This window comes from Gadus chalcogrammus, chromosome 8 (assembly GCF_026213295.1).
Source record: "Gadus chalcogrammus isolate NIFS_2021 chromosome 8, NIFS_Gcha_1.0, whole genome shotgun sequence".
Classification (NCBI taxonomy): domain Eukaryota; kingdom Metazoa; phylum Chordata; class Actinopteri; order Gadiformes; family Gadidae; genus Gadus; species Gadus chalcogrammus.
This window is the reverse complement of record NC_079419.1, coordinates 22,594,103-22,609,651: the sequence shown is the minus strand read 5'-3', so window position 1 is coordinate 22,609,651 and position 15,549 is coordinate 22,594,103. Positions and strand designations below refer to the sequence as shown.

The window sequence follows — 15,549 nt, the reverse complement described above, 5'->3', positions numbered from 1 at the left end:
GGGTTCTGTGGGAGAAGGTGGTGAAGAAGGGTAGGATGATAGTGAGGGGAATCTGTGTGTTAGGGTTAGGTGTGTGGAGGGGGTTGAGGTTAGGGTTAGGGAGGGGTTAGGGGAAGGGTTAGGGAAGGGGTAGAGGTTAGGGTTAGGGGAAGGGTTAGGGTTAGGTGTGTGGAGGGGGTTGAGGTTAGGGTTAGGGAGGGGTTGGGGGAAGGGGGAGGGTTAGGTTTGGGTTAGGGCGCTCCCTCATGTTACATGCAGTAGTACATGGGACTGACATGTAGTCTCCCATGCACTACTACTATGTAACATGAGGAGAGGAGGGCACGGGCACAAGCAATTTAAAATACGTTAGAGAACTTTTGCTACCATAAAATCTAAATAAAAGAAATGAAATAAAATACATGAAAGGAATAAAATATGGGAGAGTGGTTAGGGTTAGGGTAAGGAATAAGAATGGCTATGTTTTAGGAAGGATGCTGGGGAGGTTATGGTGAGGACCGGGACGAATGGAGGGGCAAGACGGATCGTCATTAAGGCCAAAAGGGGCTGTGGCGGACAGCCTATAGATCCACCTTCTCTCGGCAGCTCTCTTCTGGACCAGGGACCAACCGGCATTGGTCTCCAGGGGCCGGTTGCACCAACTGGGCGTAACTAAGCCTGGTCGTAACTGCTAAGTAGGTCTTAGTTACGACCTGGCGTTAGAATGGAACTAACGCCGGTTGCACCAACGGGACTTACGACTGGTCTCAACTACGCCCGGTCTTAGCCATGCGCGGCCATGTGAATGTTCCATGTGATGCGCATATCACCGCGTTGCTAGGATACCTCGTGACAACAGCTGTTTACTATTTTACCAACATCCGACAAATCCGACAAACCGACATGATGGAGGAAAACAGAAAGAGAAAAGTTAACTTCACCGACGTTGAAATTAGAAAATTAATAGAATTATACAGTGAGAATAAGACGGCACTGACTGCCAAGCAGTCCAATGTCGTAACAAACAAAACAAAGCAAGAGACATGGAGATTTATAATGGAGAGTCTGAACAGCTGTTCAGACTCAGGCTGTCATCGGACGGATGGTGACATCAAAAAGAAATGGAAAGACCTCCTGTCCCGGGCCAAGAAGGACGTCTCTTCTCTAAAGCACCATCCCACTGGCGGTGGTCCTCCCCCGAAAACATCACCCTATAGTGACATTATCGTCGCTATTTTCGGGGAGGATTCACCAGCCTTCGTCGGGTTGGACGGGGTGGACAGCGGATGTCCTCAACCGCCGGAGCAGTTGGAAGAAGGTATGTAGCCTAGCATATTTATTGAGGATGGTTTGTTAGTTTAATAAGCAGGACTAGCGCTTATTGCCCAGAATTAATAAATTCACATTTTGTTTCAGACTTGGAAAGTGCCACTACCAGCTCAACACCACCACCACCGATAGAACCAGCAGTGGCAACCCCTTCCTGTCCATCCCCACCCCCGGCAACGAAGCGGAGGAGAAGTGAGGACCTTCAACAGGTCCTCATGGAGAAGGAAATTGTCCGGGTGGAGAAGGAGACCATTAAATTAGAGGCAGAGACCAAAAAAATTGAATTAGAACAAATTAAATTACGGCTCCAAATTCATTTGCTCCAGCAACAAATTAAAAAAACAATTATTTTTGAAGACCAACCGTGACCATCCCTGTATAATGTAAATATATATTTTAGAGTTAGGATAATTTTTGATTATATTTATTATATTTATTTATTATATTATTATATTTATTATATTATATTTCTGTGTTTTAATGTTTTACTTTTTACTGTTCAAATTAAGATTTACTGTTCAAATAAATATTCCTTCCAATCATTCTTTCATTCATCAATTTTTTTTTAATGCATAACAATAAAATACAACGAGCAGGCATTTAGACGGGAATGGTTATTTTTGACAGAAGCAATGCAGTGAACATCATCAAATGACAAGGAGCTAATTGAGGTGTTTCGATTCTGTAGGAGAGATATGTTCGAATAAATAGAAGAGCTGTCACCGGATTTACAGTTCGTGTCGGCCTATAAAAAACATATATACATAATTAAAACAATATTTACAACTGATTAATGAGCTGAGCACGGACTAATCGGCCAGCGATGTCCTCAGGCCGAGTGGCTTGACGCACATCTTCCTCGGGGACTGCCGGTGGCTGATGGTGTCTGGGGAGAGGGATTCTTTTGGCGATGCAAATGTTGTGCAGAACTGTGCACGCTGCTATTACAGTGCAGACCCGTTCTGGGTGCATCCGCATCTCCCCATGAAGACAGTGAAACCTAAACAAAATAAGAAAAATTACATCTATATCTAGATATTTTTTTATGTATTTTTAAGGGATGCATATTACTTATGGTTTACCTGCGTTTGAGAACCCCGATACATCTCTCAACAACTGACCTAGTTGCGGAGTGTATGGTGTTATACCTCCGTTCTTGGTCAGTTGTTGGAGCAATTAGCGGGGTCATCAGCCACCGTTTCAGCGGGTATCCACTGTCCCCGAGGAGCAGCCCGTTGCACCTATGAAAATATACTTTAATTAGGTTGCTGTTCATTACTTAAAGTGAAGCTCAAATTGTTTCAGTGTAGCTGATTAGAAAAACACTAGGCTATAGCCTACCTTCCTTCCTCGAAGTCCTGCAATAACGCACTCTCCCGGAGGATGCGGGAATCGTGGGTGGATCCAGGCCATCTCGCCACCAAATTAATGATGTTATAATTTGCGTCACAAGCTATTTGTACGTTAATCGAATGGTAACCTTTTTTCGATTAACGTACAAATACTCGTTCTCATGTGGGGCCTGGATCTGCACATGTGTCCCGTCTATGCAGCCCACGATCCCAGGCATACCGGACGCCTGGCGGAACCGTTCCTTCATCGCCGCCGCCTCTTCCTCGTTCGTGAGGTGGACGTAACGAGCGATGCGGCGGCTCAAAGCCAGGGAAACCCTCCGGATTACCCGACAGGCGGTCGATCTATGGACCCTCACCATGTCGCTTACAGTGTTCTGAAAAGCCCCGTTTGCGAAAAAACGAAGCACAATCAGCAGTTGCAAGGACGGTGGTAGCGCTGCATTGCGGTCCGACACGAACTGTAAATCCGGTGACAGCTCTTCTATTAATTCAAACAGATCTCTCCTACAGAATCGAAACCTCTCAATCAGCTCCTCGTCATTATAAATGTCCAATGGATTGCTTCTGTCCCTAATTACCCTTTCCCGTCTAAATGCCCGCTCGTTGTACACCCTATGGATAATACGTGCCATATTAGCGCTGGATGGATTGATTGTAACGTTTTTTTTATTATTGTAATTGCTATGGAAACGGCAGAAATTTCGACTCTACGCCTCCCCCTGACCAGGCGTAGGATTTACGCCTTGGTCTTAGTGAAAAGAACGCTAAGCCCAGTTGGTGCAACCGGCGTAACGGTTAGGTTGGACTTAGAACGCCAAGTTACGACCAGGCGTAGTTACGACCAGGCTTACGCCCAGTTGGTGCAACCGGCCCCAGACCTGACAATGACAACTTATTGATATGATGGGAGATGAAGTGAGTATATAGCCGTTTATTGTTTGTTCCTTTCTGAATGTGGTAAATATGCAGGCATAGCCTCTGTTTAATGGTAGCTCCTGTTTCGCCCACATAGATACTCCTGCATGGTCTGCACTGGATGGCGTAGACGACGTTGCAGGAGAGTAGTGTGAAGGTCTGCGAGATGGGGACACCGGCTCGAGAGTTATAGATATACTTCAGGTTAGAGAAATAGGGGTCAAAGGTTGTGCGTATTTCCTTGTTAAGTGCCGTATGGACTAAAATGTCCTGTAGGTTTTTATTACGGCGGTAGGACATTAGTATTTTAAAAGAAGCGAGTGGGGCAGTTTGAGGTATGGCAGAATTAAAAAGTTGCTTAATAGCTTGCTTGAGGGGGCCTAGTTGTCGCGAGAATGTAGTAATTAATGGAATTAAATTTTGCTCTGTGTTCTTTTTTTTCAGGGAGAACGGGCCGGTCTGGCTGGAAGAGGGCGGTCACTTCCCCTTTAATAGTCAGAAGAAAACGTTTGGAATAGCCGCGGGGTCTAAGGGCCTTGAAAAGGGTCCTGGTGGCCTCCTCTACGTGAGGGGGTAGAGAACAGATGCAGTGGAAACTGATTAGTTGGGACTTGATGATGGAGCTGAAAGTATGCCGGGGATGGTAGCTGGTGTTAAATACTAAGGAATGTCTGTCAGTGTCTTTAAAATAAACCTTGGTTGCTAATGTTTTGTGTCCATCCTTCGTGTCGGTGAAGAAAACGACTGTCTAGGAAGGGGACCTGCTGGAGATGGAGAGTGTGTTTAAGTTTGATACGGGGGTGGTGTGAGTTAAGGATCTGTATAAAATGGTTAAATTCCGTTTCTGATTTGTCCCAGAGGCCAAAGATATCGTCTAAGTAACGGAAATAGACTAGGGGGCGTGACGGGCATTTAAGGAATGCAGATTCCTCCCAGTCTGCCAGATAGATGTCCGCGTAAGCCGGTGAATATTTCCTTCCCATTGCGCAGCCGCATATTTGTAAAAATAAGTATTTATCAAATAAAAAGTTGTTGCGGGTAAGGGTAATTTCTAAAAACTTTAAAATAAATGTGTCGGGACGAGATGAATCCGGTGACGGAAGACAATGCTTTCTTCACAGCCTCGTGGCCCAGGACAGTGTCGATGTTCGTGTACAAGGAGTCAACGTCGATTGAAAAGATAAACGTGTTATCAGGGACGGTGAGATTCTTCAACTTGTTGACCAAGGTGTATGTGTCCTTAAGGTAGCTCGGGTGAGTGTGGGATAGGGGGTTAATGTAAAAGTCTATGAACTCCGCCAGGTGGTATGATTCGGAGCCACAGTTGCTAACTATGGGGCGTCCTGGAGCAACCACGAATGGAACAGTCCAATTCTCTGGGGTTTTATGTATTTTGCAAATTGTAATACAGGATCGTACTAATTACATTCTGGAGGCGACACGTCAACTTAATGACCCGGTCTACTATCGCCCTCTCACGGATCCTATGTACCTTGAGACTCAGACAATGGTTAGGCTTTTAATTGACCAGATGAGGAAAAAGCATCTCATCAGCGCAAAACAGGCACACTACCTATACGGCCCGGATCTCCCTCGGGCGAGATTATTTTACCTTCTCCCCAAAATACATAAAAGATATTGAGGACGGAGGGGACGGCGCTGCGCCTGGTGGTCTGGCTATAAATCCAGCTGGCTTAGCCAGTCGTCCAGCATAGACTTTGCTGTCTCTGGAGTCCAATGAATATTGTCATGGACAGTCTGGAATTTAAGCGTCGACAGTGTGTTGAGATAACCAGCACGTGAGTCAACGTCCTCGATATTCTCCCTCACAAAGTCATTAAAAGACTTGACACAACGGAGTTGGGTGGCGGATAGCCTGATAGATACAGTTATGAGGGGAATTGCAATGCGAGCCTGGGGGAATGTTTCTCTGGCCGTCCTAATTAAACGTCGGGTGTCCTTAATTATTGTGATAGCTGTCTGTTGTCTAAGGAAGTTGTTTATGCCGATAGACATTAAGATGAGCTGGGTGATTCTCCGAATCCGGTGCCTTTTGTGTTCCACAGGTTTACGTCAAAGATTTAAACACAAAATAAACCACAAAATGCATTTTGAAACAAGATATGGAAAGATCCATGTGTCTTTGCATTGTAAAACAAACATATTTTTTAAATTATGTTTTGAAAAACATTATGGGTTGCTGAAGTATCGTGGTCAGCCAAATGAGCATGTCCCCACTAACCAAAGTTACTTTTTCATTGAATGTAAAACAAATAAAAATAGCCAGCAACAGCAAGATTTTTCTGCTAATATAATCATTTGCCGGTCTACTTTAACCTAAACAAAAGAAATATGAGAAAAATACATGAATTATTTATAAATTTGCACTATTTAATCATGTCCCCTAGTTTTGTTCAACCCCGTAACAGCATACCAATCCCCCCCCTTTTTTAAATAATGGTTCAGTCCAACTTCCGAAGCACCCAGGAAGTGACATCACACAAGTCTTTTCCCGCTCACAACGTAAAGAGAGGTAAGTGTGTGCATGCTTTCTTACCTATATTTGATCGTTTTTATCATCAGACTGACATCGTCAAGCTCAACCTTTCAGCACTGTTACATGCATAACTGATATATACTATTATTTGGGGGAAAGCAAACAATTGTCTTGGGAAAATATATTATTTTTTGTTTCCCTCATGCCATAGCTGCTCCATAACCTCTAGCTAATGTGGACTTGTGGCTACATTAAGCTAAAATCTTCAACCCCGTAACATTCAACCCCGTAACAAAAAACACTGTTACGGGGTTGAATCATTGTTACAGGGTTGAAGGTTGGACTGTTCTTAGGCCAGCCAGCCAGCCTATATCTGTTAATTCATGTTCATTACTTTCAGATGGCTAAATCAAATGCTGAGAGGCAAAGGGAATACAGGGCGAGAAGAAACGCCGTTTCAGAGAGAAGGGAAGACTACCTAAGGAAAGAGAGAGAGAGATGGAAAAGAGATACAGACGCAGGGAAAAAGAAAGCAATCAGTGACCTGAGTGAGAGAGGTCAAAGAGTGGAGAGTGGTGGGTTGTATAAAGTCAAGGGGTAGACTACATACTTCATGTAATATTGACATACAGACAGACAGACGGACAACACATACATACACATAGAAAGCCATGGTGGTCAATTATTGCACCCTAATGTCCTAGTGTATCTAATTGCTATGTCACTACTAATGTAAAACTAACGATCCCCTTTCCATGTGTTTCATCTTAGTCATTCAGCAGGCAAGAAAGCATCCAGAAAAACAAGAGACAAACTGCGCAAAGAAAACGAAGAACTAAAAAGGAAACTCAAACATCAGAAGAAGCAGAAAGAAAAATACAAGAAAAGACTCCAGCGAGCAACCAAGAATAAAGACTCTCCCAGGTGCAAAGTCTGTCAGTTGCTGAGGAATTGTACTGTGAACAGCAAGGTGAGGAGAACTTTACTGCACCACAAAGCCTTAATTTCGGATATTAGGTGGAAATACAAGAATGCGCGAAAGGAACAAGGAAAGAAAACGGTTTCTGAAGTTGTTGTTGGGAAGATTGTTAAAAAATACAGGCTGCAGAGGTGGTCTGAGACCGCACTAGGCTTCTCAAAGAAACGCATAACCTTGAGTGAGAGAAAAGCAGGTACACTGATAAATCTCTGGTGAGCAAGGTGAGGGCATTCTTCTCAAGAGATGATGCAAGTCGGATGACGACAGGGAAAAAGCAAACAATAACAAAGAAAAAAATGAAAATGCAAAAACGATTCCTTGTAGACACGATGAAAAACCTCCACAGGAAGTTTCTGGCAGAAAACAACACCAGCCACATTTCCTATGCCTCATTTTAACGGCTGCGACCCTTTTGGGTTGTCCACCCCTCCCTTTCAGACCGTGACACATGCCAGTGCAGGTTACATGAAAACCTAGACTTTCTGGCTGACAAGCTTTGTCAGCCTAAAGTTATTGGAACTTCAAATTTAGAGAGCCTCACAGAACTTGTCTGCTGTGACATTGGCAGCAAGACCTGCATGTATGGAGAATGTGAAGACTGCAAGAGCAGAAATGTTACCCTCTCAAACTCGTATGATGGTGCACAGAAGGTGACCTATATGCAGTGGGCCACAGAAGACAAAGCAAAATCAAATGATGAGAGCTCGGTCGCAAAAATAACAGTAAAACAAACCATTGAGAGCAGTCAAGAGGAGCTTGTAGAGAGGTTCCATACACACCTCACTAAGTTCAAGAGGCATCTCTTCAATATCAGGCAACAGTATGCCTATTACCGTGGACTGCGCAGCTGCATGGCCAATGATGAATGCCTTATCCACATTGACTTCTCTGAGAACTTTTCTTGTAAGTGTTACGTATTTTAAGAATCTAAGCTACCCACACATAGACCCAATGAAGATGGACCAAACATATAAGCCGTAATTACTATACATAGCCACAAGGGGAGCAAGACCTTATTGGAGGCTGCTCCAGCCACAGATAGCAGTGCTTTTATATATACGAAGAAGCCGAAGCCAGTACGGCACCCCGGCCACGCCCACTAGGCCACGCCCACTTGACGGTCTCTTACCTGTGCACCCAGTGTGAAGAGACCAGAGATTTTCAGCGACACCCGCGAAGGGTCACGGGCCTCTGCCCGTGGCCCATAGTAGCCAGAGTTATTATCTCTCACACGTGTTCTACACGATTCCTAGAATTCCCTCCGTATAGCTTCACTTACCATGCCGAAACATGCCGACGACTTTATAATAAATGAAGTGAGTTTAAAGCAACCCGGGATTGGACAACTTTCTTCGAGAATATGCAATATAAGTACAGTACTGAAATTCAGTCAGTACACTTTGGATCATCACACCAACAGGCCACACTGCACACAGGGGTCATCTATGTTGGTGGAACTCAAGAGCCAACCTGCTTTACCTCCATCTCACCATCCAAGCACAAGAGTCCAGCAGCCATATGGGAACATTTGAAACCTGTACTGGACTATGTACAGACCACACATCCAGAGGTTTCTGTTGTGCACATGTTTAGTGATGGACCCTGTACAGAGAAAAAGGAAACTTTTTTTCTTTTCAGTACAGAGCTTGACAAGAGAGGACTGAGAGGGACCTGGAATTTTTTCGAGTCCAGTCACGGCAAAGGAGCACCAGATGGTGTAGGTGCTGCCTTAAAGAGATCAGCAGACAACCTCATCAGCCATGGCCGGGACATCATCAATGCTTATGAGCTATTCAAGGCCCTCTCCGAGACGGACACCTCAATCAAATTGTATTTTATCGAAAATGAAGCTGTTGAGCAGGCACTGCAAAGGATGCCGTCCACCATTCCACCAGTCCCAGGAACCATGCGCATCCATCAGGTCATCACTCTTGCTCGAGGGGAGATAACATATCGAGATGTCAGCTGCATGTGCTCCACCAATGGAAAGCTTGAATGTGAATGCTGGAATACAAAGCATTTCAGCTTTGTCAGCAAAATCCCAGCTACTGTGTCACCAGCTACTGTGTCCCAAGGGCAGAAACCAATCAATTGTGATGATCCTGGGGTAATAGGGGAGTGGTGCGTGCTCACCTACGACAAGGCATTGTACCCGGGGATAATCCTTGCCACAGATGAAAAGAACGTACAAGTCAAATGCATGCACCATGCTGGAAGAACCAAAAACAGGTTATTTTGGCCTGTACAAGAGGATGTGCTGTGGTATGCATTTGACGATGTGCTTCAGCTCATCCCACCTCCTCAGCCCGTGACAGGACGTGATTCACGTCACATGCACATTCAGAAAGAGATCTGGGACAGACTGCTTGACTGAAGGATGAAATGTTAATAAAAATTGTAATTGTATAGTGATTGTAATGTTTATTAAAAAAAAGCAAAATTATTTGAATGTTAACAATACATTTATTGTTAAGAGCGTAACTGTGAGTATGTTACAAACTGATTCCTGATTAAACTGATACAGCGTTCAGCCCAGTCATTCTTCATTTTTGTCCTCTCATAGGACAGATTATTTTCAAACAATGTAAAATATTACATACTTAATGTTATGTTTCTCTCCTGTTCATTTTAATTAATTAATTAAAGTCCATTTCAGTTTGATTAAATGTTGTGTCATTCATTCAACCCTGTTACAGTGTGTTCAACTCTGTTACAGTGTGTTCAACCCTGTTACTTGATATATTTTCATATATTTTTGGAAAATAATGACAAATATTAGATAAATGTTTGTTGAACTGTATGCAAAGTTTGGAGGACAAGTAGAAAATATAGGAAAGTCGTATCTAATGTTTATGTTAAAGTATATTTTCAGGATTTATGAAGACCGCTTGTACAGTAAGTTGCCATATCCTACTTGAAAGTTAAATTATCATTATTTAGATATTATAAAATATACTTACAAAAAGTCATTCTACACAAGGGACAGGTGATTTACCTTGATACTGGAAGAATTAGTTTGAATATGTTTTAAATTATACTCATACAGGAATCAAATTGTCCTGTTACGGGGTTGAATTTATAACAATCTAAGTGCCAAAGAAACTCCTAATAATGTTTGGGATTTCATGCCGAAGGTGGGAAAATGTATTTTCACAGAGGTTCAAATAGTCCTTCATCAGATGCAATGTTCAGAAACCCAATTTTCTGTGGTATATTTGTCAGTAACCAGAGAACCCCCCCAGCTATCTATCTGGTTGTCGTCCATTTTTCTTTTTGGGATGCGGGCCAAGTTGGAATCGCCCGTGATAATCATGTGTTTTCTAATAGGCAGGGACCACATAGTGGCTTTGCGGTTCGTAGGGGGGTGTATGCAGGGCTGGTGGTAGGAAGCACTGAGCATAGGGGAAGAGAAAAGGGAAGGAGAAGTCGGGGTTTGGCGCCGCGACTCGGACCTTTCCCCACTGGGACAAGGGCAACAACAGCAGGAGTGGTCAGAGGAGGCGTGAGAGGGCAAGGGTGAATCTCCACGCAACCTGTGAGTGAGTCAGAGTTCTGAATTGGGCCATTCTTAGTGATGATTATCTTGTTCCTTGTCATGGAAGGTAACACCGTCTGACCAGGTGGTGGAGTGGTCAGCGCCGGCGAGGAGGACGACAGACAGTCGCTTCCGGGTCGCGGCACTTGCGAGGGAGAGACGGTTGGGTCTAGGGGCTGAGGAAGCGGGAATGGTGACTGGGGGCTCCGGGTCCGGCGTGGGAGATCCAAGGCTCGTCTCCACGACGCAAGGAGGGTCAATGACTGCCGAGGTGGTCCGCACCGGTGGGACGACCGGTGGAGGATGTGGCCTGGTCACTGGTAAGCGCTGTGGGCGTTCTGGTAGCGGGACGCGGGTAGGTCGCGGTGTTTGAGGGGCAGATGTAGGAAAACGTCCGGTTATGTTAGGGCATAGAGTTGGAAGGGTAAGAAGGGAAGGAATAGTTAGTGGCCTGGACGATAGCATTAAGGTGTTTCGATGCTTGAAAGGTGCCATAGTGGACTGTGGTCGTCTGGGAAGCGGTGGAAAGGCCCCAAGGTCCGAGAGGAGCAGCGGAGTGGCAGGCGGTGGCGGATCCGGGGCCGACAGCAGCAGCCGTAGTGCGGAGATGGAAGACGGAGTAAGGCGTCTGCCATAACGCTGGTGGGCCCACCGAAGGGCTCTGTCAAGGGCCTCATTGTTAAATGGCCCCAGGTTAGTACGGATCTTTGCTATAGTATGTGTATAATGTTGTATTAAGGTCTTTACATTTATAATCATGTACTCCATTGTGTTCTCTTTGATTTGGTTTAAGACCAGATCGTCAGGTGCCGCCGGTTTGATGAATGCTGTAAGTTGAGCCACTTTCCTAGCCATCCCTAATGGTGGGATACCTGTTCTAATAGATTCTTCTAGAATTTCTGTATGGTGAATTGATTGTAATATTTGAAAATAATGTTTGATTAATTTCGGGTCTAGATCGGTTGAAGGACTCGTCCCGACCGGAGTAAATTTTATGAGTTTCTGTGGGTCTGTAAGGTGAGTGGGCCTACCCAATGGGCTAAACCTATTTCTAAAATCATTAGCCATTTCGTTAAAAGCTAAAATGGAATGAAAATAAAAAAGGCCTAGGACTTTACAAAAAGAGGAGGGGGTTTGGGAGTTGGAGTTTAAAAAGAACCAACATAGAGAAAAGAAGGAAAAGATAAAAGAGAGATGTAAAATCAACTAAATTAGAATAAGATTAAAACCATAGCTTGTAAAAGATGGAGATTAAAACAATAGATGCAGTTATAATCATAAGATAAACAAAGAATGTAAAATAATAATATCATAACCGGTCAGCTGGTGCAATGTCTTTTAGCTAGGAGGCATGGTTAGCTTAGCAAGAATAAAATTGATTTCCCCAATCGGGACCGTCGAGTAGTCTTTAGCTGGGAGGTAGGCTGTGCTTGGGTTAGGAGACAGGATGTCGTTGATCCGCCCGATGGGGTTGTAGAATATCCCAAAAACTGATTACAGTCCAAAGATAAAAAAAGCTGAACACGTAGATGTCTCTGTACTCACCAGCCAAAAAAGCATTTGAAGGAGATTCGATTAAAACCAAAGGGAATGAGGTAATTTCCACAGGTGTTAAAAAAGTATAAAGTTTAATCGCTCCGAAATGCAGGTTGACCAAGTAAAAACAGACTTTGTTTAAAAGTAAGTTAAAACAAGCAAAGTAAAATAATTAAAATAAGGTACATCCAAGTTAAAAACTCCAAAGATGCTAAAACAACAGTTCCCCAGAATAACTGACTTTACATCCACAGAAATAGAGAGCGTTCCTAACGTTTCAGCCGGTTAGGCTTCGTCAGAGCGAGAGGTTAGGGTTAGGGGAAGGGGGAGGGTTAGGATTAGGTGTGGGGAGGGGGTTAGGGTTAGGGTAGGGGAAGGGGGAGGGTTAGGGTTAGGGAAGGGGTAGAGGTTAGGGTTAGGATTAGGTGTGGGGAGGGGGTAGAGGTTGGGGTTGGGAGAGGGGGAAGGGTTTAGGTTGGGATAAGGGAAGGGGTTGGGCAACTGGCGGCCCGCGGGCATGCGGCCCGCGACCCGCAAAATAAAAATTATAATAATAATAATTGATCGAGTTACAGAAAACTCGTTCAAGAAAGATGAGAAGAATTCATAGAATTCAAAGGCAAACCCATGCGTCTAGTTTGCTTAGAAGCGATATCAGTCATTAAAGATATCCACTTAAGTCGCCACTACTACAACTGCTTGTTGGGTTTGAGTTCATCGAGTGTGCACTTAATGTTGGGCCACTGTTTTCCAGTTTTTTGACTTCATTGAATGATGATGTATGTGAGCCCTTTGCACTGACAAAAATACTGACCATTCATGTGGCTGTTTGAGCATGGAAAACATGAAATTAATGTATGTTGGTTCAATTAACATACCGCACATAGGTTATGATTCTGGACGATCTTTTAGGTAGTGGCCATCGCCAAAATGCACCAGAATACAGGAAATCATCTACCAAATTCAAAATTATGTAGCTTCTCTCAGCTCACGTTTAGTTGAAGTGTGCAGTCATGTGGCCCTCCGATGGTTATGATAAAAAAATGTGGCCCTCTTTATCATGAAAGTTGCCCATCCCTGGGTTAGGGGAAGGGGGTGGGTTAGGATTAGGTATGTGGAAGGAGTAGAGGTTAGGGTTAGGGAAGGGGTAGAGGTTAGGGTTAGGGGGAAGGTTAGGATTAGGTGAGGGGGGGGGGGGGTAGGGGTTGGGAGAGGGGGAGGGGTTTAGGTTGGGGTTAGGGAAGGGGTAGGGGTTAGGGAAAGGGGGGTTAGGATTAGGTGTGTGGAAGGAGTAGAGGTTAGGGTTAGGGTTGGGTCTGGGGAGAGGGAGGGAGTTTGGATAGGGAATGAGGGTGGGGGAAGGATGATTGGGGTTGGAATAGGTGCCTAGAGGTTGGTTGGTATTGTGTGTGTGTTGTGTGGGATGTCTGACAGAAGATGATGGTGGGGTAGCTGGTGTGGAGTCGGGTGTGGGGAGGGTGGGGCACGAGTGGGAGCGAGTTGTGATATTGTGCTTGTTTTGATTGACCTAAGAAACCTTTTACTGTAACCACATGTCCCAAGTGCTGAGAAAAGTGTGCTTATGGCGTGATGGAGGTCGGTGTGGTAGGTGCAGATTCTGTGGTAGCGGGTGATTTGTGACTTGATGATACCTCTGAAGGTGTGCTTTGGGTGATAACTGTGCTTGTGGAGGAGTGCGTGTGTGTCCGTAGGTTTTAAATATACTGTGGTGTCCAAGAAGTGTACCTGAGTTGTGTCTATTATGTATTTTACCTTAATTGTGTCGTGGTGGGTGTTGAGTGTGTGAATGAATTGTGGAAAAAGTGAGATGTTGTGTGTCCATGCCCCTATAATGTCGTCTAAGAATCGGAAATAAAAAAAGTGGTTTGTGTGTGCATTTGTGTAGTGCTCCCCGCTCCCACTCGCTCATATATATGTTAGCATAGGAGGGTGCAAACCTTTGGCCCATGGCGGTTCCCTGTATTTTGCAAATATTCTGTGTTATCAAAAGTGAAGTTGTTGGTGGTGAGGCAGATGTGTAGAAGTTGGAGGAGGTGGGTGTCGGGTCCGGGTTATTGTTGAATGTTGTCCTGATTGCGTCTAAACCTAGGGTGATATTTATGTTTGTGTATAGGCTGTCTATATCAATAGTGAAAAGGTGTGTGTGGGGAGGAACCTGTATGGAGCTGATTTTAGTGAGAAAGTGTGTGGTGACCCTGAGGTAACTGGGGTGGATGGTGGAGAGAGGGTTGAGGTGGTCTTCGATGTAGTGTGCAATGTGATAAGTGGTGCTGTTGCAGTCGGAAACTATTGGTCTGCCGGGAGGAACCTCAAAGGGAACCGTCCAAGTATCTGGGTCCTTGTGGATTTTGGGGAGAAGGTAGATTTTACGGGGTCTGGGGTTGTCCGGTCCGAAAAGAAAGTTGCGCTGTTTGGCAGTGATGAATTTATGGATGTACAGTAAACTAATTATGTGTCTGAGTTTGATTTGTGTTGTGGGTTGGATGTTGGTGGGAATGGGTAGGTAGTGTGATGTGTTAGTGAGTTGTCGGTTGGCTTCAAAGAGGTATTGGTGGGTGTCTAATATCACAATCTTTGAGCCTTTATCTGCTGGTTTGATGATTATGTGTGGGTGTGTTTTAAGTTGTTGTGTTGCTTGTCTCTGTTGTGTGGTGATGTTGTCCAGGGTGTCTGAAGTGGGTTGTAGGTGATGAAATGAGTCCAGGTCTGTCTTGGGACCCCAGATTGTTTCAGAAGGTTAGGGTTAGGGTTAGGGCGCAGCCGTTCCGCGGCCTAGCCGTCGCGTCCGGTGGAATTCCGGCATTACACTCATTGGCCTGCTTAAGATTCCGGATTCATTGACGCGCCCCTTCCACATTCAATGTGTAAAAATAAAAAGGGGCATATTTACTGGTCGCACATGCGCGACCACATGGAAAATTCGGTTGCACACTCTCAAATTTTTGTCACAAAATGCGACCATTTGGTCGCAGTCTAGAGCCCTGATGAATGTGTGCAAGTATGTCACATCACGTGAAATTACACATCTATATAACACTCTCCGGAATCAGGGAAGGCCTTTTGCAAAATGGAGGATAAGGCTCGAAAGAGGTGAGAAACTTTCAAAGCAGAAGAAAATAACATTCTCCTTGAGGAGGTAGAGGCCAACAAAGGCCTGTTATTCGACCGGTTCAAAGGTGCCCACGACAACAAGCAAAAATCTAAGAAATGGAGGAAATAGCAGAGAGAATGAATGCGGTCACTGGTACCAATAGGTCCGATGTGGAGGTCAGAAAAAAATGGGAGGACTTTGTCAGTCTGACCAAAAAAAAAGCGTTGTAACTTTGACATCAAACTTTGACTGGTGCGGGGGTAAACACGGCGCAATCCCTCAATGAGTAGGAAGAGTAAGCCATGGCCATGA

At 44.6% G+C, this 15,549-nt stretch overlaps 2 protein-coding genes and 1 long non-coding RNA gene across 5 annotated transcripts; 2 read left to right on the top strand and 1 right to left on the bottom strand.

Moving 5' to 3' along the window:
• The first annotated feature begins 235 nt into the window (after positions 1-235).
• LOC130388054 (uncharacterized) lies at positions 236-1,709 on the top strand. Its single transcript, XM_056597378.1, has 2 exons — positions 236-1,297; positions 1,396-1,709. The coding sequence occupies exons 1-2, from the start codon at positions 769-771 to the stop codon at positions 1,674-1,676; spliced, it is 810 nt and encodes a 269-aa protein (XP_056453353.1). The 5' UTR covers positions 236-768; the 3' UTR covers positions 1,677-1,709.
• Positions 1,710-1,892: 183 nt separating this feature from the next.
• Positions 1,893-3,036, bottom strand: LOC130388055 (uncharacterized). Its single transcript, XR_008896372.1, has 3 exons — positions 2,650-3,036; positions 2,391-2,549; positions 1,893-2,308 (listed from the first exon to the last, which is right to left on the bottom strand). It is a non-coding gene; the product is annotated as an uncharacterized LOC130388055 (long non-coding RNA).
• LOC130388053 (uncharacterized) lies at positions 2,800-12,424 on the top strand. Of its 3 annotated transcripts, none has more exons than XR_008896371.1 (2): positions 2,800-11,282; positions 11,383-12,424. XR_008896371.1 is itself a non-coding variant. In XM_056597377.1 (2 exons), exon 2 carries the CDS (start codon positions 8,415-8,417, stop codon positions 9,426-9,428), a length of 1,014 nt encoding a protein of 337 aa, XP_056453352.1. In that variant the 5' UTR covers positions 2,800-6,111; positions 6,847-8,414; the 3' UTR covers positions 9,429-12,424. The 3 variants fall into 3 exon arrangements, 2 of the variants coding, with proteins under 2 accessions (XP_056453352.1, XP_056453351.1); XM_056597377.1 differs by having other exon boundaries at positions 2,800-6,111; positions 6,847-12,424; XM_056597376.1 differs by having other exon boundaries at positions 2,800-6,111; positions 6,476-12,424.
• Positions 12,425-15,549: the final 3,125 nt, after the last annotated feature.